Source organism: Calypte anna, chromosome 15 (assembly GCF_003957555.1).
Source record: "Calypte anna isolate BGI_N300 chromosome 15, bCalAnn1_v1.p, whole genome shotgun sequence".
NCBI lineage: Eukaryota > Metazoa > Chordata > Aves > Apodiformes > Trochilidae > Calypte > Calypte anna.
Window position 1 is genome coordinate 10,282,515 of NC_044261.1, and position 22,324 is coordinate 10,304,838.

The 22,324-nt window shown below is 41.1% G+C and overlaps 1 protein-coding gene across 3 annotated transcripts in view; it reads left to right on the top strand.

Annotated features, from left to right (window-relative positions):
* The window catches only part of GCN1 (GCN1 activator of EIF2AK4), a 41,188-nt gene extending 22,723 nt beyond the window's left edge, over positions 1–18,465 (top strand). The window contains exons 33-58 of one of the 3 annotated variants that reach the window (XM_030460364.1): positions 784–978; positions 1,162–1,408; positions 2,027–2,148; positions 2,442–2,556; positions 3,042–3,221; positions 3,574–3,794; positions 4,475–4,543; positions 4,683–4,821; positions 4,929–5,125; positions 5,479–5,621; positions 6,365–6,482; positions 6,639–6,854; positions 7,188–7,352; positions 7,744–7,905; positions 8,179–8,271; positions 8,511–8,654; positions 9,616–9,885; positions 10,160–10,273; positions 10,806–11,036; positions 11,528–11,721; positions 12,368–12,482; positions 13,611–13,707; positions 14,598–14,743; positions 15,283–15,387; positions 16,964–17,182; positions 17,753–18,465. In XM_030460364.1, the coding sequence (XP_030316224.1) occupies positions 784–978; positions 1,162–1,408; positions 2,027–2,148; positions 2,442–2,556; positions 3,042–3,221; positions 3,574–3,794; positions 4,475–4,543; positions 4,683–4,821; positions 4,929–5,125; positions 5,479–5,621; positions 6,365–6,482; positions 6,639–6,854; positions 7,188–7,352; positions 7,744–7,905; positions 8,179–8,271; positions 8,511–8,654; positions 9,616–9,885; positions 10,160–10,273; positions 10,806–11,036; positions 11,528–11,721; positions 12,368–12,482; positions 13,611–13,707; positions 14,598–14,743; positions 15,283–15,387; positions 16,964–17,182; positions 17,753–17,878 (4,143 nt within the window). In that variant the 3' untranslated portion in view covers positions 17,879–18,465. The remainder of the gene's footprint in view (positions 1–783; positions 979–1,161; positions 1,409–2,026; positions 2,149–2,441; positions 2,557–3,041; positions 3,222–3,573; positions 3,795–4,474; positions 4,544–4,682; positions 4,822–4,928; positions 5,126–5,478; positions 5,622–6,364; positions 6,483–6,638; positions 6,855–7,187; positions 7,353–7,743; positions 7,906–8,178; positions 8,272–8,510; positions 8,655–9,615; positions 9,886–10,159; positions 10,274–10,805; positions 11,037–11,527; positions 11,722–12,367; positions 12,483–13,610; positions 13,708–14,597; positions 14,744–15,282; positions 15,388–16,963; positions 17,183–17,752) is intronic. The other 2 variants (XR_003988209.1, XM_030460365.1) reach the window with 2 other exon arrangements.
* Positions 18,466–22,324: the final 3,859 nt, after the last annotated feature.

A 22,324-nucleotide genomic window follows, 5' to 3' on the forward strand; every position in this document is an offset into this window, starting at 1 on the left:
TGGCTAAGTGTAGGGGCCTGGGGTTTTATCAGCAAAGAAGAGATAATGCTGAATTAACTGGAGCTAAAATGCTATAGAAATAGAGTAGTAGAATTAAAACCAGACCACAGATTTTTTAGTTGTGGGAAGGTGAATTTGCCCTTTCAGGCCTCATGCAAAGCAGAACACAAAAGCTTGCTGATTATTGGCTAATTAAACTGAAAACAGCTGAAGTGTTTTCAGAGAAAAGAGAACCATCCTTCTCCTCACTGTCAGCCTTTCTCCAGCAGTGTGAGATGGGGAAGACAAGGCATGCAGGGTGTAAATTGCTCAGCTTCTCATTTCCTGATACGTGCAAGTCACCTCTTCTGAGCAGCCCTCTGCACTCCAGTTAAGCACAAGACAGTTACAGTGTTTTCATATAATTCACTGCTTCTCTCTGTTTCTTTGAAAAGCAATGCAGTTTTATTTTTCTGCTCTCCCTTTGCACATGGAGCAGGCACTGATAGCATGACATGACTGCACAGCAGTCTTGCCTAGTACTTTGTGTTGCTTCTGGCAGAAGCATCATGCTGACAGGTTTGGGGGATCTAATTTAAAAGAGCTAACTTCTTTCTAGCAGAAAATACTTGTTGCTTGTCAGGATGGCACAAGGTTTTATGTGATGTGACACAGTTAATGAACTGTAAATACAGTGTGATTGTTCAGTTTGTTGGCTCAAAGCAGAACAAAAAAGTCCACTGAGCATAGCAGATCTCATTCTGAGTCGACTCTAGTGGCAAGTTCTGTGGTTTTGTTTTTCAGGACAATGTTAACTCTCTCTTGCCAGTGTTTGAAGAATTCCTGAAAAATGCTCCTAATGATGCCAGTTATGATGCTGTCAGGCAGAGCGTGGTTATTCTGATGGGTTCACTGGCAAAACATCTGGACAAGAGTGACCCTAAAGTAAAACCAATTGTTGGCAAACTGATAGCAGCCTTGTCCACACCATCTCAGCAGGTGGGTGTCTTCTTGGAAGAGCTTCATGTTTCATGCAGAGGCAGGTTAATGTTGTGATACTTTGGGGAATATCAGAGCAATGAAAAACGGCTCTGGTGACAGAAGACTGTCATTGTGGGGGCAGTCAAGGGGAGGTTATGTTGGTGATGAGTATCTTGTGATCTAATAGCTGTTGTTTTCCAGGTTCAAGAGTCAGTAGCAAGCTGTTTACCACCTCTGGTGCCTGCAATTAAGGAGGATGCAGGAGGAATGATACAGAAGCTAATGCAGCTGCTTTTAGAGTCTGATAAGTATGCTGAGCGCAAAGGTGCAGCGTACGGGCTGGCAGGCCTGGTGAAAGGCCTTGGCATCCTCTCTCTCAAGCAGCAGGAGATGATGACCACACTGACTGATGCTATCCAGGACAAGAAAAACTTCCGTCGACGTGAGGGTAAGGGATGGCTTTTCCCTCCAAATACTTCCAATTTCTCTTGTTCTTACTGCGAATAAGGTCAGATCAAGTGTAATCTGAACCCCTGTGCTTGGTTCATCCACATTTGTTTCACTAAAGTTTGCAGAGAAGGAAAGAGGGAGCCAATGAGACCATTGATAGTATATAGACCACTGCAACTGCTCTTTGCATTATGGTGGAGGAAGGGTTTCTGGTGTTAGACAACATTCTGGGTGCCTGTCCCTCCAGTTTTCAAAGGCAGGTGTTGCAGGGTGGGCTCCTGCTTTCTGTGAGACTGTGCATGTTTGGCTCCAGCTGGTCCAGAGGGGCTTTCACAGCCTACTTATTCCTTTTGCTGCTGGATGTTTCTTGTCCTTATTTCTGCCTACCTAAGCTTGGACCTCAGGACTGTTTTTAATGCTATTGGGCTGCTTCTTGTCCTTTCTGAGACCAGACATCCTACCACAGCACTAGCCACAAGTCCAAGAAGGCAAGACACTTTCCAGTTTGAGAGCTTTTGGAGAAATTCTATAGCTATTCAGCAAATTCTATCTTCCCTTTCCATCCCCTTTAAACAAAGATGTATTTTCCTCTGTCCTTTTTGGTTGTTTTATTTAGGAGCTCTGTTTGCCTTTGAGATGCTCTGCAGCATGCTTGGAAAGCTCTTTGAGCCCTATGTGGTTCATGTGCTACCTCACTTGCTTCTTTGCTTTGGAGATGGGAACCAGTATGTGCGAGAGGTAAGATGTTTTCAATTCCCAAGAACAGTGTTAAAAAGAAACTGAAATGGAATGGATATGAATATTTTTTATAACTAGACAAATTGAGAGAGTAGGTGTATCTCTTGAGAATACAGTTTGATCTTAATAACTGGAAGCATCTCAGTGAATTGGCCATAAATTGAGAGCTGCTTGGCTATCTGCATCATTGTACTCAGACACTGTTTTGTGTGAAGGCTTTGTTCCCATTGAGTCTCTGAGGAAGGAAAAAACATGCATTGTGACAGCTTGTGAATGTTCTCTTTTCCTTGGAGGCTGCAGATGACTGTGCCAAAGCTGTGATGAGCAATTTGAGTACTCATGGAGTGAAGCTGGTTTTGCCATCACTTCTTGCAGCACTAGAAGAGGAATCTTGGAGAACCAAAGCTGGTACGGACCAATAGCTGACTGACATGATTGAGAGTAACTCACAGTTCCTTTTTCTGTCATTCTCCTCATTTATTCCTTTGTCCCTACAGATGCTTGTAGTAGCTTATTGTCTCATAAGGAGACTGTGGCACTTAGAGCTTTTGAGATCTAAATCTGTTCCCTGACAGAATTGAGCAGCTCCTTTTCCTCCAGCAGATTCAAGGGACACCTATTGCCCCTCATTTATCTAGAAGTACTCCAGAGCTGGAAGTTCTCTTCCCTCACTTCTTTTTCCTGATACAACAACAAAATAGTTTTTAGTTTCTTATGCTGGCACAGAGTGGCTTAATGCATTTCAGCATCACATGTGTGTTCTTTGACTGGTCATACCACTTGCAGATTGGAGTTTGAGATAAATGTGATCATCTTCTAATAGCTCTTCTTAATGCCATATATTTTGTTTTGTTTGTTTTTTCTTTCTCTCTCTTGGTGTACATCACACTCAGGATCAGTGGAGCTCCTGGGAGCTATGGCATATTGTGCTCCTAAACAGCTCTCTTCCTGCTTACCCAATATTGTGCCAAAACTTACTGAAGTGCTCACAGATTCCCATGTGAAGGTGCAGAATGCGGGGCAGCAAGCTCTGAGGCAGATTGGGTCTGTCATCAGGAATCCAGAGATCCTGGGTAAGAACTGTCTGCATCTCCTACACTCAAGAGTGGTCCTGGCATGACCGTGGTTTATAATAGCAGGGTTTATGTTCACTGTGTTTAGGATCAAATCCAAACCTCTGCAGAAACTAAACTACTTCTAAAAAAGTTAAACACAGAAGTTTAAAGGCAACTGTCTGCTTTAAGGCTAACTGAGTGCTCTTGTCCATTTTGACAGCTAATGGTAATAGGGCTTTGGGTGTTTCTGTGCTTTTAGTTTCTGTAGAAAGATCTAGAACATGCCACAGGAGAACACCTGCTCACCCTGATAGGCATTTGTGTTTAATGTACAAATCAAGTCTTTTCTCTGCTTTTTAAAAATGTTTAGCAATCGCTCCAGTTCTGTTGGATGCTCTCACTGACCCCTCCAGGAAGACCCAGAAGTGTCTGCAGACTCTCCTGGATACCAAATTTGTCCATTTCATTGATGCTCCATCCTTAGCACTGATCATGCCAATTGTTCAGAGAGCTTTTCAAGATCGTTCCACAGACACCAGGAAAATGGCTGCCCAGATCATTGGGAATATGTACTCTCTGACTGATCAGAAGGTATGGTGCAAAAAAAGCTCTTTAACTGTGCTGTATTTACTATGTACAATATAACAGAGAAAGCACTAGAGAGAATTTATTTAGTTTGGGGATTTTGCTGCTAGGGCAGACAATGTTAGAATCCACACATCTTTAATTTAATGTATGTAAATGAACAGATAAGGGCTGTAAGGACAGTGACAATGCTCAGGTGCTTAAGGCTGCCACCTTTGTACTTTGGTCATGTCATTATTACCAAATTTATCTCTGCAAAACGATGTTACAATTTTTACCATGTAAGAAATGCTTTAACAAACAAGCAAAACTAGTACCAGTGAAAGAACAGATCAGCTGCTTACAAATGGATCTAGAGTTTGTTTGAAAAATATTTGTAGAACCCAGTGTGGTCTAAATAACTGATAAGTTCTTGTGCTGATAATCTCTACCTTTAAATCTTGTGTAAATGTTAAAAGTTGGATTTCCCTTAAATACAAAGTGCTATGTTGTGGGGGAGCAGCAAAAAGGTTTCTTGGGTTTGCAGAGCAATTCAGTGTGTTTATTTGCAGGATTGTGAAAGCAGCTGATTAACCTCTAAGGGTATTAATAGGTGAATGCTAATAATAAGGGGCTGAATGCCCTTTATGTGAAGGTGACTTAGTTTTCTTTCTCATTTCTCTTACTCTTTGGCTCTTTGTTTTCAGGATCTGGCTCCTTACCTACCCAGTGTGACTCCTGGACTGAAGGCATCTCTATTAGATCCTGTACCCGAGGTAAAGTCTTCTGTACAATTTATCTTCCAATGCACTGGGTTAGGCTTTGTCCTGGTCTTTTTTAGACCTGAATCAGGCTGACACATCTGTCTTAGTAACTCTGGATATTTTGCAAACCCCTGTTCCTTCTGTCTGCTAGGTGCGGACGGTGTCTGCAAAGGCGCTGGGGGCCATGGTGAAGGGTATGGGGGAATCGTGCTTTGAGGATTTGTTGCCATGGCTGTTGGAGACACTGACATATGAGCAGAGCTCAGTGGATCGTTCTGGTGCTGCTCAAGGTGAGGGCAACTGTGTCTGAATACTGAGCTCAGGCTTTCTCCTATTAAATCAGATCAGCTTGTTCTTTCTTGTATTCATCAGTTATGTTACCTGCTTTTTTCCCCAGGTCTGGCTGAAGTTATGGCTGGTTTGGGGGTTGAAAAGCTGGAAAAACTTATGCCAGAGATTGTAGCTACTGCCAGTAAAGTGGATATTGCTCCACATGTACGAGATGGTTATATTATGATGTTCAACTATCTTCCAATTACCTTTGGAGACAAGTTCACTCCCTATGTTGGTCCCATCATTCCTTGTATCCTTAAGGTATGTAGCAAGGCTTGAAGAGGCTTTTTTATTAGAGGATAAAAAGAAGGCTCTGGAGTATTTTGTGCATCAACTATAGTAATTGTGAGACATGCAGGGACTTGTCTAGCTTTGCTGGACTAGATAAAATACAAAAGAATTGAAATTAACATTTCTTCTTTCAAGTTATTTTCTTGCTGTCTTATTTTTGTAGTCACCAGTAATTTCTTGAAATCACCTTGTGTGTTCACAACTCTAGTTCATTTACTTTTCCTGGCTGAGAGAAAAAACATCCTTTTGTTTCTCTCCTACTGGTTTTGTATTTTGTGCTGAAAAAAAAATATCTTCACAGACACTTTTGTCTCTGTGTTCAGGCACTGGCAGATGAGAATGAGTTTGTGCGGGACACTGCCCTGCGTGCTGGCCAGAGAATCATAAGTATGTATGCTGAGACTGCCATTGCCCTTCTCCTGCCACAGCTTGAGGATGGCCTATTTGATGACTTGTGGAGGATAAGGTGAGGGATAACAGTCTTATCCACAGATTGTTCTCTTCCATGTTTAGATTTAGACTATTATGTTGTTCCTCCTGGGAAGCAAAATCAAGTCTCTCTTTTAGCTTGTTAATTTCCATACGATGCTTTATAGCACCGAGTCTGCAAAGCCCTGCCAGCCCTGAATCAAGTTTCCTGGTACCTGCAAAGCATTCCTACTAGATTATTCATTCTGGTAGTGATTCTGAAAAGTAGTGCCAAGGCAGTTGATGTGACAATATTTAGCTCTTATAGATTCTTTTTCATTTTTCAAAATGCTTACTAAATCATTCTCCTGAGTATGTGAGTGTGCAGTGGAGCACTCACAGCTAATAAGAATTGCTCAAAAACTAGTTGTATTAAAAGGTTTGTGTCAGCTGAGTGCTTATGAGTGCACTTATTCCAGGTGAATGTCTTTTCAGTTGAGACAGATACTGCTGGTGTCTTGTTCCTTTTTATAATCCAGGATATTCCCCAATTCATTGCTTTGATTCCAGAGTTCTCTCAACATCTTCCAGTTTGGAATCCATTCCTTTCCTTACAAAAGAAGCATGCTGCTTCTCAGTCAGATAGGCAAACTGATCTCATGTGTCAGCCCACACAGCATTTTGGTGCTGACCAGATCTTCACTGTGCATTTTGCTCCTGTCTGCATTTGATGTGCTGTCACTCTTGGACAGCTACCACCTGAATACCCTGTTTGTAACACTTGACTGCTCCTGTTGCCAGGTTTAGCTCAGTTCAGCTCCTTGGAGATCTTCTGTTTCATATCTCAGGAGTCACTGGAAAAATGACCACAGAAACTGCCTCAGAGGATGACAACTTTGGAACAGCCCAGTCAAACAAGGTAAAGCTGGTTCTGTCTGTTGTGCCTGTATTTTATTTTATTTTTTTTTTAATCAGCATGGAAATCCTGCTGGAAAGACATGACAAGTTATTGTATTTTTTTTCTTTTTATAAATTTTGGGAGTGGGTAATACAGTTTTCTGATGTTTCTTTCCAGGCTATCATTAATGCTCTTGGTGTGGAGAGGAGGAACAGGGTGCTGGCAGGGCTGTACATGGGCCGGTCAGACACCCAGCTGGTGGTACGTCAGGCCTCCTTACACGTCTGGAAGATTGTAGTCTCAAACACTCCTCGCACTTTGCGTGAAATTTTGCCCACACTCTTTGGGCTCCTGCTGAAATTCTTGGCCAGTACCTGTGCAGATAAACGAACGGTGAGAAACTGAGCAATGCCTTCCTCTTCCTGCAGGTGACCATGTAAATTAATTCCTGAAGACCATGGGATAATTATTTTCTATAAATCACTCTAATGCTGTCATTAATTTAACAGTTCTGTGCCTGAGTCTGAGTTCTCTCATTGCTGAAGGCAATTGTGATGACAGTAAAACTGTTTTTCTGTGGTTACTTGGAATAGTAATATTTCCATTCCTACTAATCTGTCTCTACTATGAACAGTAGTTTATGGCCAAAAGCAAACATTTGCTCACAGTTCACCTTCTTAAATTTTGTAAAACAGGAAAAATAATCAATACATTTTTGGGGGACAGGTTGCAGCACGGACATTAGGAGACCTTGTCCGAAAGTTAGGAGAGAAGATCCTTCCTGAAATCATTCCTATTTTGGAAGATGGACTGAGGTCAGACAAGAGTGATGAGAGGCAAGGAGTCTGTATTGGGTTGAGTGAGATAATGAAATCCACCAGCAGGGATGCGGTAAGTTAAATGTGGAAGGTGAAATCTCCAGTTTTCTGGATGTTTATGTTATGATGGGATGGAACAATATGGCCAGTGCTGGGCTGCTTTTATGGACTGAATTCAGGGCTTAGAACTAACATGAGTTTCTTTTCAGGTAAATGTGTGTATTTGTATGTCAGTAAATTTAAATCATTGCACAGTTCTGACTTTTATAAGATTTAATAATAGAAATCATCCACTAGTTAGCCTCAGAAGACTGCAGCTCTTTATTGATCAGTCCTGGTTTATTTCCAATGTATTTCGAGCAAACTGCAATTTAGTTCCAAATTCTGCTTTCTTTGCTATTTTAATGAGATGCATGTGTCTGTTCTGCTTTAGACATTCTGTAATTTCATCTCTACATTTTTAGGTACTGCTTTTCTCTGAGTCCCTCGTTCCTACAGTGAGGAAAGCACTCTGTGACCCTCTGGAAGAAGTCCGAGAGGCTGCAGCTAAAACATTTGAACAGTTGCACTCAACAATTGGACATCAAGCTCTTGAAGATATCCTGCCATTTTTGCTGAAGCAGCTGGTAAGTGTTGCTCATTGTTAGTCAGCAACTTGATGAATGATGTTGTGGGACAGGTTTTGCTAAGTAGCTTAAAGCAAAAGCAGGATTGCAGTGGTAGACCTTCCAGAGAATGGCAGCTCTGTTTTGTCTCCTCTGTGGAATCATCCTAGCCATTGGCAGGGATGGTCTTGTGTGCTGGTTGTATGATCACACAGTAAATTGTCACTTGAAATAGTGTCAGCTTGGTGTGTCACAAGTCATTTCTGAGGTTTGTAACTTTCTCTTTCCCTGTAGGATAATGAAGAGGCATCTGACTTTGCTGTGGATGGTCTCAAACAAGTTATGGCTGTCAAGAGCCGTGTGGTGTTGCCTTATTTGGTGCCAAAGGTACAGTTGAAAACAATTTTTAAACTTCAGAACTGTGCTTTCTACTCTGCTTGCTGCCAGTTTTCTTTGGACAGATGCCAAAAGGAAGAATTTGAAATTTTCTTATGATTTTATGCTCAAAAAGTTGTCATTTGGGCTGTGATGCATTTATACTTAGAAAGTTTTCATGCTGTAGATGAAGTGATGTTCTTCTGAAAAGCTTTCTGCTTGTCTCATTTTTTGTTGCTGTTTTTCTCTAGCTGACTACTCCCCCTGTGAACACCCGTGTGCTAGCTTTCCTTTCTGCAGTGGCAGGGGATGCCCTCACACGGCACTTGAGTGTGATCCTGCCTGCTATGATGTCTGCACTGAAGGAGAAACTGGGAACCAGTGAAGAGCAATTGGCAAGTAGCAGAGCTCAGCTCTTTGTTGTGACAGGCTGCCAGAAGACGGAGCTTTGGGTTTCCCTCCCTGCACAGTATCTGTGTTCTCTAGAGTTACAGATTGCATGTTTTAATTCAGTCCATTAGGTTCCTCAGGATGAGTCTTTTTGCCTGGTGGCATATTGTTAGTCAAAAAATGTATGCCTTCCAAATCAATTTGTATCCATATAAAAGTCTCTTTGACGTGCAACAAGATATAATTCTCAGTTTACTTATTCTTGGAGAACTGCCGGAGTTAACTTGGTATTTTTTGTTGGGATAGAAGACTGAGAAATTAAAGGGCTTACAGGAGGAAGTCTCCTGTTTTGCATGCAGCACTCCTCACTGCTTTCCAAAACATCGGGTGTTTGGACTCCACAGAACATCCTGGAGTTGTGATTGTGGATAGGCATGTACATAAATTAGTGAACTGGGAATGTGAGTGACAAAGTCCTCTCGTCTGTCTTGCTGTAGGTGCCCATTAGCTCAGCTTCTAGCCCCGGGTGTGCCTGGAGATCTCTAATGCACCCACAGACATGCTTGTAATTAGTATTATGATGGCACAGCATTAAACTACATAAATAAAAAAAATATTATCTGACAAGACCCAGAGTCTCTGATGGGTAAGATGGAGGACACTGAACTACTCTCATTTCTGCAAATTAGTCCTTCTGCAGCTGGAGAGCAACCTGTGCAGCCATCAGTTCAGCAGAGTTTAGTTGCTTGATATGTTTTGAGACTGGTTATATCCCTGTCTCTGCTCCAGGACTGAATCAAGCCTTTAATAATGATATGACCTGCTAATTAATGAGAGACAATTAGCAAGTGGGGTATGTTGTAATATTTCTGTAGGAGATAATGCTGTGAATAACATGGGGAAACCTAGGGCTAAATCTGGCTTCTTTTTATTTGAGAGTTAACAAAGTTAATTTAAACTCTTTAGGAAATGGCAAACTGCCAGTCTGTAATTCTCTCTGTGGAAGATGATGTTGGACAGAGAATTATAACTGAAGATTTGCTAGAAGCTACCCGCAGCCCTGAGCTGGGAATGCGACAGGCAGCAGCTGTCATCCTGAACATCTACTGCTCCAAGACAAAAGCAGACTACACTGGTCATCTGAGGAGCTTGGTTTCAGGCTTGATACGCCTGTTTAATGACACCAGCCCTGTGGTTCTGAATGAAAGCTGGGATGCACTTAATTCCATCACCAAGGTGAGAGACAGCTTCAAAGGGTTCCAGGGGTAATGCCTGCAAAGGAGAAAACAGGGCTAGCTGGTAAAATACTGCCTAAATGAAACCTTCTGTTTTGATGGTAAGCTACACTTACATTTGCAAATACTGCAGTGTTTTGAGATGAGCTTGACCTTGGCTTTGTGAGTGAGGGGGCAGGAAACAGGTGTCTTCTCTTGACACACCTGAGAAGAATTCAAAAAGAACACCTCCTTGCCATGCTGCCTCATCTTTGTCTTACCCCTTTCTCCTGCAGAAATTAGATGCTGGGAACCAACTTGCTCTCATTGAGGACCTGCACAAGGATATCCGGATTGTAGGGAATGAGGCCAAAGGCGAGCATGTGCCAGGATTCTGTATTCCTAAGAAGGTAAAGGATCAGGATGAGCATGGATTTGTCACAGCCTTAATATCCCCCCCCCCTTTTTGGAGGAACTAATTGATATGACTTTACAGCTATAAGCAACAGTGGCTATTGGGGCATTCCAAACTCCTTTGATATATTGGAGAGACTTTTTCTAGGTTACTGCTGCTGTTGAGTTGCCTTGCAGAAGGCTTCTCTTGTAACAAAATCTTTGACAGTTCTGTTATGTATGTATGTCATGGTCCCTGGCTGCTTTCTGTGGGGGAGTGAACTGGACTTCTGTGCCAAATTTCTCGGGTTTAAAAATTCCCTGAGCTGCCACTGTTTTTCTCATAGCAACTGGTGCAGTAAGGCATAGATGCATGAAATCAAACCAAATAAAAGTGGCTCTGTAAATGTGGAAGCAGGCAGCTGAAGATCAACAGGAAATGGAGAACAATTCTAGAAGTTGTGCATCTGGTGTGTAACAGAATTAAAAATAAAGTACATGTTTTCTGTGTCTTAGCTTTTAAGATTTCTTATTCGATTTTCATGACAGGGAGTGACTTGCATACTCGTGGTGCTGCGGGAAGGTGTTTTAACTGGTAATCCAGAGCAGAAGGAGGAGGCAGCAAAGGCCTTAGGGCTGGTTATTAAGCTGACTTCTGCTGAAGCTCTCAAACCATCTGTGGTGAGCATTACTGGGCCGCTTATTCGGATTTTGGGAGATCGGTTCAGCTGGAATGTCAAGGTGGCTCTGCTTGAAACATTAAGTCTTCTTTTAGCCAAGGTAAGATTAAAATAGTTGACTATGGTTTGTAAGTATTTTCATGGTAATCTGGAGAAATACCTGTTGCTGTTCATGCAAATACAGGAGGGATGCCTGCTGCTGTACAGCTGGTATTTAGGAATGGCACTGTAGCAGCGTTGTATTTTTCAGCAGCTTCTGGCCCACCAAAAAAGCCCTCAGTGCTTCAGTTTCTGGACTTCATATTGCTAAATGATGATATTGCTGATGATAACACTTTAAATTATTAAAAGCTAAAATGTAACAATTTGTGTGTCTACCATTTTTGTGAAATGTTAAGTCCAAAGATGATGTATTTGAACTGAACTAAGGGGTTTTTTTCTAGTTTCATGTTTTTCCTATTTAGTAATGTTAGATCTCAGTCAGGGCTAGCCGACAGCTCTAGAAGAGATCATGCTATTTTCAGGCTTTGATTTCTGGCCATTATTTCAGAGCTGACTGCACCACTTTCTCTTCTTTCATCTCTGGTGTAGGTTGAGATTGCCCTGAAACCATTTTTGCCCCAGTTGCAAACAACCTTCACCAAAGCTCTGCAAGACTCAAACCGTGCTGTTCGCCTTAAAGCTGCTGATGCTCTGGGAAAACTCATCATCATCCATGTAAAAGTGGATCCTCTCTTCACAGAGCTACTGAATGGAATCCGTTCCAGTGATGACTCTGCCATCAGGTAAGCAATAGGTAGTACCTCAGACCTTCTGGCTTTCATCCTTCACCAGCAAGGATTAAAGAATGAGGATGAATGAACAAAACTATTACAGCTATTTGTGTAGAATTGTTTCTCACCCCCCTTAATTCTGAGGGTAAGATTTACCTCCTAGTGAAAGCAGTTGACTCTTATTCAGGGTTTCTAAAGCAAAGAATGTGGGTGCTGGGGACTTGTTGAGTCAGAAGCTAAGTTGTGACCACAGACGTCAGGGGAAGCATCTGCCCAGTTCTCTCTCCTGCACACTCCTCAGCTGCTTACTGTCAGATACAGGACTGTATCAATTGTCAATCTGACCTGAAGTAATGCAGCTGTTCTTGTATCCTGAGTGCACAGATCCCCAGGAAATTTAACTTCCTGATTTGAGAATTTTTAAAATGTCTGAATAGTCAGAAAATATTTACATTGTAAGAGACAGACACAAGCACACAATTGTGGAAATATTCTCTAGCATGGAGTCGTCAGCAGTGCAGAGAGTATCAGTCTCCTGAATTGTGAGGCACATCAGTGTAACTGCTGTGTGAAGAATGGTTACAGGTATCCAGAGCTCAGTGTCTTCCTTGGGGGTGAAGGGACAGGCATTGTCTGACTGTATTGTGATCACTTCTAGGGACACAATGCTGCAAGCTCTGCGCTTTGTAACACGAGGAGCTGGTGCAAAAGTAGATGCTGCAATTAGGAAGAATATCAGCACGCTGCTTCTAGGGATGCTGGGACATGATGAGGTACTTCTCCAGCCAGCCGCAGAGGATCCCTGCTGTGAACTTTCTAGTATAATTATTTTCTAAAATAACTTCCAGGGGAAATTACTAATGACAGAGTAAAAGAAACACACATAAAAGAAGTATGTGGTTGGACATTACTCACTAAATTGAACACAGTCTGTAAAATTGATTTTCATGGAGCCTTGTAGTGTGTTAGCTGAGAACCAGGTGCAAGAATTAGAGATGTCAGTCACTGGTACCTGTGAAAATCTATGAGATTTGAATGTTTCCTCAGCAACCATGTATGTGGGTCTGACCTGCAGCTCCTCACCAGTTTCTGAGGTAGCTCTGAAGTTAGGATTGGCATTTTGTCTTGGAGAAAACCTGTAATACTTTCACTATATGCACATATATGTGTTTGTAGGCTCTCAGGCGGGGTTTATAATTTACTGTGAGAAATCTGTTAGATAATGGCAGGTTATACTTCAACAATCAAGACGCTCTCCAAGTTTCATACAGGGTCTTCAATCTATGGCAGACAGCAACGCTATCACCTGTGAGGTTAAAATTAATTATCTGGTTATTTCTTCCTTATGTTTTATTCTGTGCAGTATTGATGTGAAACTATTAAGATGCTAGAAACAGAAAAATTGAGGAATTCCCACTGAGCTCTTAAGTTTCAGGAGGGAGAGGAGCAGTTTTGGGATTGGCCACACAACCAAGGCAAAACAACAAAACCTTGGAAGTTTTAAATTAAAAGTAGGAGGAGTTTATCGCAGAGATGAGCTCTAGAGATGGCTAGAAGTAATGCTTACCTTCTAGAATGTGAATCACTCCTGTAAACATGTCTTTTCAAACATCCACTTTCATCTTTATGCCTTTCCCATTTAACAAATCAGAATTTATACAAGGTCTTCTTTCAGTCTCTGCTGGCTTTTTTGATTGTGGATTTGACTTTAAGTTCCATTATGTACAAAAACCCTTGCAAACTGGCAGAAGTCCACAGGTAGTAAGAACAAAATACTAGTAGTAATATTTATTTCCTCCTTCTCTTTTTATTTCCTATCATCTTCTGTCGTTTGTTGTTCTTGCCTCTCCTCTCTTTGTATTGAGCTCAGCCAGTGTTACTCTTCTTCCTCTCCTGGTCAGGATGCCACCCGGATGGCCTCAGCTGGCTGCTTGGCAGAGCTGTGTGCGTTCCTGTCAGAAGAGGAGCTCAGTACTGTCCTCCACCAGCACTTACTGGGTAGGTGAATCTGTGTTCACAGTGACTGAACTGATTCTGAAAGCAGGGGAAGAGACCTTCTTAGCCATTGGTTTGGGAAATCTATGTGCTTGTTTATTTTGTTTCCTCCTCTTTATCTTAAACCTGACTCTCTAGTCAGGTTTACCAGCACAGGCTGGTGGTTGTAATTTGGGGTTACCCATAAATTTTTCCTGGATTTGTTTTTAGATGAGTTGAGGAAAGGACTAGCATAGCTGAGCAATTGCTAGTGCTGACACTGAGAGATTGGGAGGTGACAGGATGTTCAAGCAGGGTGGACGGGGAAGGACCTTGCACCTTGTTTGGTGACACTGTGATTTTAGATTAACTTGTGCTTATTGCAGACCACATCTGGTGGCTCCAGATGCTTTTGGTAACTAATTTGGCTCTAAGTTAGTTAAAACCATACATTTCTGTAGGAGCTCCTAGTGATTTGGAGTACTATAGGATTACTCTCCTCTATGGAACTGAGAATGGAATCTGTTAGATGATTTCTAATTACAGATGGATTTTACACTTTCATTAGAAAGTCAAAGCTTATGTAATTCTGATGCCAAGCTCCAAGTTCCTAAGTGGGGTGGAGGTGATTATGTGTTACTGAGACCCCCAGAAGTAACGAGTTGAATAATCCAATCACTTATTGGCATCTGGTTTCTGTGTCTGCCCAGAAAAAGGTGATCCTGTCTGGTAGACGTGTTGCATTTATCACTCTATGGCTTTTTGGGAGGAGTGGAGGAAGCAAGGCCTTGCTTTAGATGCTGCTTGTTACTTTATTTTATGGAGGTGAATTGACAATCAGAAAAAAGCTTCTTAGCTGAGGAGGACTGGACAGTGGGAGCCTTGCTATTGTTCCTCTCTTTCATTTCCCACAGATACATCTGGTGTTGACTGGATGGTGAGACACGGCCGGAGCCTGGCTCTCTCTGTGGCTGTCAATGTTACTCCTGACAGGCTGTGTTCCCCCAGGTACTACAACAGTGTTCAGGAGATGATCCTCAGCAATGCCACTGCTGACAGGGTAAGTGCTATGTAGAGCAGGGGAGTTCTGTCACCTGCAACTCTTGGGAGTAGTTTTAAAAGGTGTGCAGGTTTCCTCTGTTACCAAACAGAACCAGAATCCTCAAGAGCAATCTGAAGATTCTCCCTTGGCAAGATGTGGGTCCTATAGTGAGATTTACATGACTGTTCTGATCTCTCTGGAGTCAAAGATTAAATAATCTTGAACTGTAAGGAAATTACACTTCTGTTTCTCTAAAGTTCTCATTCACAGGCCAGGTTTACAAGAAGTTTAAGTACTTTATTTTAGGAGGATTTTAAATCTACGTTTGATTTTGGTGTAGGGAGCTTGGGGGTTCTGTGGGGCCTGCCAGCTTGTTCCATGTCACTCATAGTCACATTATGATGTTTCCATGATATCAGTGTTTTTCTGCTTTGCATGCTATGGTTTTCTTGAAAGATTGGTTTATGCTTCTGCAAAAGCTCCTCAGACCATAAACCTAGTTATAAAGGCTGCTGAACTCTGCTGTACTCATACCAGTTTTTGTCTCTATATTGAAGATTCCTATTGCAGTTAGTGGCATCAGAGGGATGGGCTTTCTTATGAAATACCACATGGAAGAAGAGGGAAACCTGCCTCCAAAACTTTCCAGCCTTTTTATTAAGGTAAGACTGTTCATAACTACCTGGGGCCATTCTCACGTGATCTGGATCTTTGAACTAATTCATGTGTGGCTTTCTTACCAAATTTTTGAATGTCAGCCTAGCATGAAAACCAAAAGCTCAGTTGTCTTATCTTGGGTAGCTTTAAATCTCCTGATCCCTGAATATCTAGGTATTTCTTTTTGTAGTGAAGTACAGTACACTTTATCAGCCTGCTCTGCACTTGTGAATGCAGTATTGCTATCCTCTAATAGGGAAGTTGGACTTTTGATCTTTCTGTGGTAAACTTCAGTTTTGATTCTTAGGAATTAATTTTTTTCCTTGCAGTAACAAACAGCTGGCAGAGAAGACAGGGGAGGAGTTACCAGGTTTTTAAGGTTGCTACAGGTCAAAGGGCCTTTGTTAGAAATGCATCAAATGCCAATCTCTGACCTTAGCTGGTTTTGCTGCAGTTTTTTTTAACTTCCACTGCTTTGGAAAGAAGCAGCTCTGAAAGACTGAGATAAGAGAGTCCTGAAGTTAACACTATCTGAATATTCTACCTCAGAAATTCTTTATTTCTTGGTTGTTCTTGGGTTTGGGTTTTTTTGTGTGGATGGTTTTATTTTGTGTCATCATGTTTCCCCCTCCTCCCATACAACCCCCCCCTACCCCACCCTCCTCCCAACAAGTATCTCTCATGGTAGACAGGATCTGGATTTTGAACACTGGAACCTCAAGAGTAGGTTTTAACATCTTAGAAAAGATCAGCAAAGGTAGAGTGAGTGATGGTGCTGGAGCACTTGTTTTTATTGTAAATAAAAATGTGTTAAAATCATCAGGTTTTACATTTCTTTTCAATTTAATTGATAGAGGCCATCATTCTTCAAAGCAGACCTTTTGTTTTAAACCTTCATTTATGTATTAATTTGCATCACAATATTGTATTAAAAGATATCATAATAGTCACAATGCCTTTATCACAGTATTAATAATGCAGTTGGTACTCAGTTGTTGGCTTTCATGTTTTAAATGTATTGATATTAAATATAAAATGAAGAGCTCCCAACATTTTTAAATTTTAAAATTAAAAATTAAATTTAAAATTAAAAATTAAATTTTAAATTTAAAAATTTAAAATTAAAATTAAATCCACTGTTGAAATGCACCTTATATACAACCAGGTATATATACCTTATATACAACCAGAAATCAACTTGGCTGTTGCTGCTGAGTGTATTCTACAGAGGTGCTAACACTATCAGCTTCTGATACACTTCGTGGTCATTGTCATTTCCTGAGGCAGATCAGAGGAGCATGTGGCCCTGTCAACCACATTTTTAGAAGTGTTTGTTTTGTTTTGGTTGGTTGGTTTTTAAAAGGTGTCTTGTTTTTTAAAGGTTTGACTTCTATTACTGGTACACAGTTCAGTCAAGCTTGTTGGTAACATATTTTTTTTCTCTTATGTACGTGTGAGTTGAAAACTGTTTGCTTTTCTTGTTAGAGCTTAAAATACTTAAACTATGAAAAAAGATGAACTACTGCTGTAAATACCTGTCCTTGGTATATCTGACTGTAAGTCCATTTTTGTCTCCTTCAGTGTCTCCAGAACTCATCCAGTGACATAAAGTTAGTTGCAGAAAAGATGATTTGGTGGGCAAATAAAAACCATCTTCCCTCACTGGATCCTCAGACAATAAAACCAATTCTCAAAGCACTTCTGGACAACACAAAGGACAAAAACACCAGTGTGAGAGCCTACAGTGACCAAGCTATTGTCAATCTGCTGAAGATGAGAGCAGGTGAAGAAGTGCTTGAGGTATGAGACAGAAGGAAATGTAATAATCATGGGTAGAAGGCTGTGTCACATCTCTGTATGGTTAAGTGCTGCCTTGAGCCTCAGTGTCTCAGGGAATAGAGTGGGACATTCCTATTTGCATTTAAGTCTTCACCCGTATTCTCATGCTAAGCCTTGAAGAAACAATCCATACTGGTACTGTTGAACTTTACAGTGAAAATCAAGGTGTTTAACATACCTCCCATGTTTTACATAGTAGCCTTGCTTTCACAACACAGTAAGGCCTTAGTGAGCTGTAGTTGCCTTAGCTGGGACTGCTGGGTATTGCTTTTGTCACCTGTATAATCCTACTGCATCAGTGCTGCTAGAGAATATTTTAAGATGGGCTACATGAAACAGCCATTTCCAGACCCCTTTGATCAGTCTTAGCTGCTCTTGGATAGTTCTCATATCTGAAATCATAAAACCAGATGAAGGACTTCTGTATGCTTTAAAGATAATAAATAAATGCAGCTTGTTAAGGCACTTACATTTAGTCTTAGGATAGTAAGTCATAAGGCATTGGTAATTGTTGTTGTCTTCCTTCCACAGTCTGTTTCCAAGATTCTAGATGCTGCCAGCTTGGAGCTTCTTAATGAAAGCTGCAGGAGGTCTCTAAAGAAGCTTGCTGGCCAGGCTGACTCTGATGAACAGATAGATGACACTATCCTGACGTGATAATAAAGCTCCACAAGACAAGAAAACACTGAACCCACCGCTGCATCAGCATTTCAACTCAAACACCTATTTTAAATGTTTTCATTTTTGAAAATGTTAATTCTGATGGGAATTCACGAAAAGGACTCGCAGAGAGTATTTTAGTATCAAATATACCAGAATAGCCTTAATTAGACCCACATTAGTTGAAAATTGAAAATTTGGTCCCCTTTTGAAACTGATAATGCGCAAGACACAGCGATACTAATCAGTACTGGTAAATTGTGGCCAATTGGGAGATGTGGCTACAGCACATCTGGCTCAAACTCTGGTGACACCTATTTCCTTCCCAGGGTCTGTGCAAAAACTCCAGTACTAGAAGTCTTGTTGCTCTTTTCCATGGACCCTCTGGGGCAGGAATAGAACTCAGTGAAAGTTAAAGCGTATTGTTTTTGTGTACTGCTAACTTGCTGCTTGTGACGGTTCTGAAGACTGAAAATCTCTGTAAAACAAAGTATTTAAAATAGCCTTAGAAATCTCAAATGCAAAAGGGGGATTAACTGCAGTCTGTTTAAGGAAGGAACATTTAATAAAGGCTCTGACTTTGATCCTTCTGGCGTAAGCTGTTCCTTTTTATAGATTCATTTGTCAACAAACTTATACTGTGGTTTACTTTTTGGACCTGCTTTTTCTAGGGCATACAGTTTGTAGAGTGGGTAGTGCTGCAGTCTATAAAAACCTTTTGCAGAACTGACACGAGCCAGGGTTTAAATCCAAGCCAGAAACTGACATTTAATGAAATTTGTTAGTAATTACTCTTACTAATTTCCAAAGTATCTTGGACTACACACAGCTTTTTAGAAATCCAGCTTGTGAAAAGTCCTCTTTTTTTATGACTACACAGGCTTCATAAAATACTTGGCATTTCCAAGTTAGATATTTTTAAATTGGTTTTGGTCAGTGATTTGTGCTGCTCCAAGGAAGCAGGATTTGATCTTTCTCTCACCACACATATACCTGTGGAAAAAAAATAAATTTACCTGTTATGTTGCTTGATAAAAAAATAACCCTCCTTGATACTATGTGAGAACATTGCTGCTTGTCCTATTTCCACAGGTACTGAAAATAGTTCATTTTTGCAGCAACCACATCATCACTTTAGTGTTCTCAGCCTTGTATAAAACAAGTTTAGATTTTGTAAGTCTTTTCTCATTCATTTTCATGTTTTCTAAAGTAGTATTGCTGTACTTCATGTCTGTTCCATTCTGGTTCATATTTACCTGTGGTGTTCATTGCTGGACCACATCTTCTAGAGGGTCTAGAAGATGCTTAGCAAGCTCTACGTAACACACTGGTGTCTATACCAACACAAGGGCACATGGTGTTGTTGGCACATTGGTTTGTGATTAGACAGCAAGCCAAGCTACAAAACTGTTCTCACTATTTTCTATTTAATATTTATGCATTGGCTATTTCTTAAAAAGCCCCCAAAAACATGCATTACTTTAGAGTTGGTATTACTGAAATAACATTCTGTTTCATAATGTTTATCTGTTTTCTGAAGGTGGTTTTTAATTCTAATTTTGCCTTCCAAAATACCTGCAAATCTTTTCTGCTTTCTATTAGGTATTGATTAAAAAAATGTATTGTCTGTCCCCGTGTGCAGATAATTACTGAAAATATTGAGCAGCACCAGAACTGGATTAATTCACTGTAGAAAGACAATTGCTGCATATTGATTGCCAGTAAGCTTTGAGTACTGTGAGCAGACAATTCCAAGCAATGTTGGTGGAATTGCAGTTGTGAATGCCCTTAAAGTAGCTTAATCTACTCTGTATGTTACTTCTTATGGGACTGCTGTGTGACATTCAATGCCCAGTCCACTAAAAATAGTTTTAAACATTAAAAGTTTTATCTTTTGCTTTTCTCTTACACCCTCTCCCTTATCTTTTGGGTGGAAATAACTTGTTTAAGATCTGGTCAGTAATTCTAGACTCTCTTTCCTTCCCCCCTATACAAAAATCTGCTATTTTCTAGGCTTCTTCATCTCAGTTCTTGCCTACAGGATCTCAAGGATGATTGCTAGTAGCCTAATTCAGCTTTACCTGTTTATTTTCCTTTAACTCTTAAAACTATGTATTTGGACTGACTGAAAGAGTTAAAAACTCAGCGAAATCATTTTAAGGATTTGGTAGTCTCAGCACTGGTCTTAGCTGCACCTATATCAAATTAGCTGTGTTTTGGAATAACAGGAACAGCAGTTAAGTCATGCAGTGCAGAGGCTTTTGTACACTGAAACATGTAGAAAGTTGTATGCCATTCCTACCAGTGAGGTGACAAAAAGCTCAGTGGTTGTACTGGAATCTCTTCAGCATGCCAGACAGGAAGAAAGCTGTGGCAAATTTCTGTGAAGAATGGCTGTTTGAGCTCTTCACCATGGGCATCTTGGCTTACCAGGTTTTTTTTTTCCTTGGATTCTAACTGATGCTCCACAACATATGGGAAAGAAAATTATGGGTAAGTAGCAAACCTTTTTATTAACTTGTTAATTTTAGCCAAGATCTTCTGTTATTTAAGGGTATTTTGATGATTTTTATTTCACCTTTGTAGCAGCAACTGGAAAAACTCATTCATCTCTCCAAACTGCAGTTGGAGTTTCTGCTCAGTTGTTTTTGAAAGGGAGGAGTAAAAGGTAGGAGTGCTCACTTGCACTTACTGAGAAGATGCTAATTTTTCAATTAGAATGAAACAGTTTGGATTTTGGTAGCTACTTTTCACTAAACTATTTATACACTATTTATACATGAGATCTGATAAACTGATTGTGCCAACTTGGAACCTAAAGAATTAAATTTTTTTTTCTTTTTAAATGTCTTAAAAATACCAGTTGTCAGTGAAAGACACCTTTTCCCAACAACTGACTATAATAGTATCTTTGAACTGTCAAGCAAGTGTCTCTAAGTGACAGCTTAAGTGTGTGTATGTCAGAAGATAAAAAAATAATTTATGAAAGATGTTTAAACTTTACAAGGTGCTAAAAATTGCAATGGAAAGAAGAAAACTGTGAAAGCATAGAATATTAAAACATTTAATTTTTTAATCAAGAGAAATCAGTTTGGACTGTCCAGTTCATTAGATAACATCACACCTCATGCTTTTCACATGAGGTTTCATGAGCTTAGAGGTAACAGGAGTCATTGTCATGTCAGTTTTGAGCTGGTGGTCTGTATGCTGGATTCAGAGGATCTCCCTGCAGCTGTGTAGTGTTCCATTAGGCTGCTGGGCATATCTTGGGCTGCCCAAGTGCCTTACTAGGGTGGGTGATACATGTTGGAGGCTTGTTTTAGCACTGGACTTGTTTGGGGCTATCTGCAAACCCTTTTCTAGCAGGGATTCAGTGAGGAAAAGTCTCTTGAATAACACACACTCGTGTCTGGTAACACTCCAGCCTCTCCCTTGCTCCTCAGGTACATTTGAGGATAAAGCAGAATGAGCTATTAGTGGTGGTTTAAATGCGTGAGTTGCAGAGTGAAGGTGGGATGGAGGTCATCTGAGTGGGTTTCAGGATGCGTAGTACTTGATGGGTGAGCTCTGAAGGCTAGAATATTTTTTTTTAAGGCTGAGATTAAGGAACATCTTTAGGACAACTACTTAGATTGTAATTTTCAAAAGCATTACGGATTGGTATTTTCAAGTTAACAGTCCTTGACTATTGTGTCAATTTCTTTGACTGTTTATGGGCTCAGTTGACTGTACAGGTTTGTTCTTCAGTGTTAACACAGCTCTCCTCATGTGAAAGACATGCATATTAATGAGTTACTTATGTCAAATATAAATATATGGTTAATTTTTTTTTAAACTGTCAATAGTTTGGTTTGAATTTGTGCTAAACTGTCCTTTTAGATGCAGTACCTAGCACATTGACTTTTTTTTACTGCGTTGTTACGTATCTATTGAAGGTGTGTATATATGTATTGTAGGTGTGGGATGTGGAGTGGGGGTGGTGTGGGCACAGTGGCCGATGTGTTGGAGGCCAAGGCCCCTCTGGAGCCGTGCCCAGGCACATCCCTGGATTACACACCCAGGAATCCAGCACCAGACTGACCTGAACTGCCAGACGTGCGCGACACCTCTGGGCATCGCCTGTCCCTGTGCCCGTGGGCTTCCTCACCTCGGGTTGGGCTCTGATGGGAACTGTCCTTGTCCCTGTGCGCTTTGCTGCTGTGGTGCACGGGAGTCGTGTTGAAGAAGACAAAACACGTTCCCTGTCCCCGCGCTTTGCTCCTGTACCTTCTCGGGAGCGGAGCGCATCCCATCCCTCCCGCCGTCCGCGCTCCCCTTCTTCTACGTCCGCCGACCTCACACGAGCGCCCACGGGAGCTGAGGCGCACAAACCGCTGCCTGCCGGGGGTGGCCCGGCGGCTTTGTGTACGGGGAACACGAGAGGCCGGGACTGAGGGCAGAGCC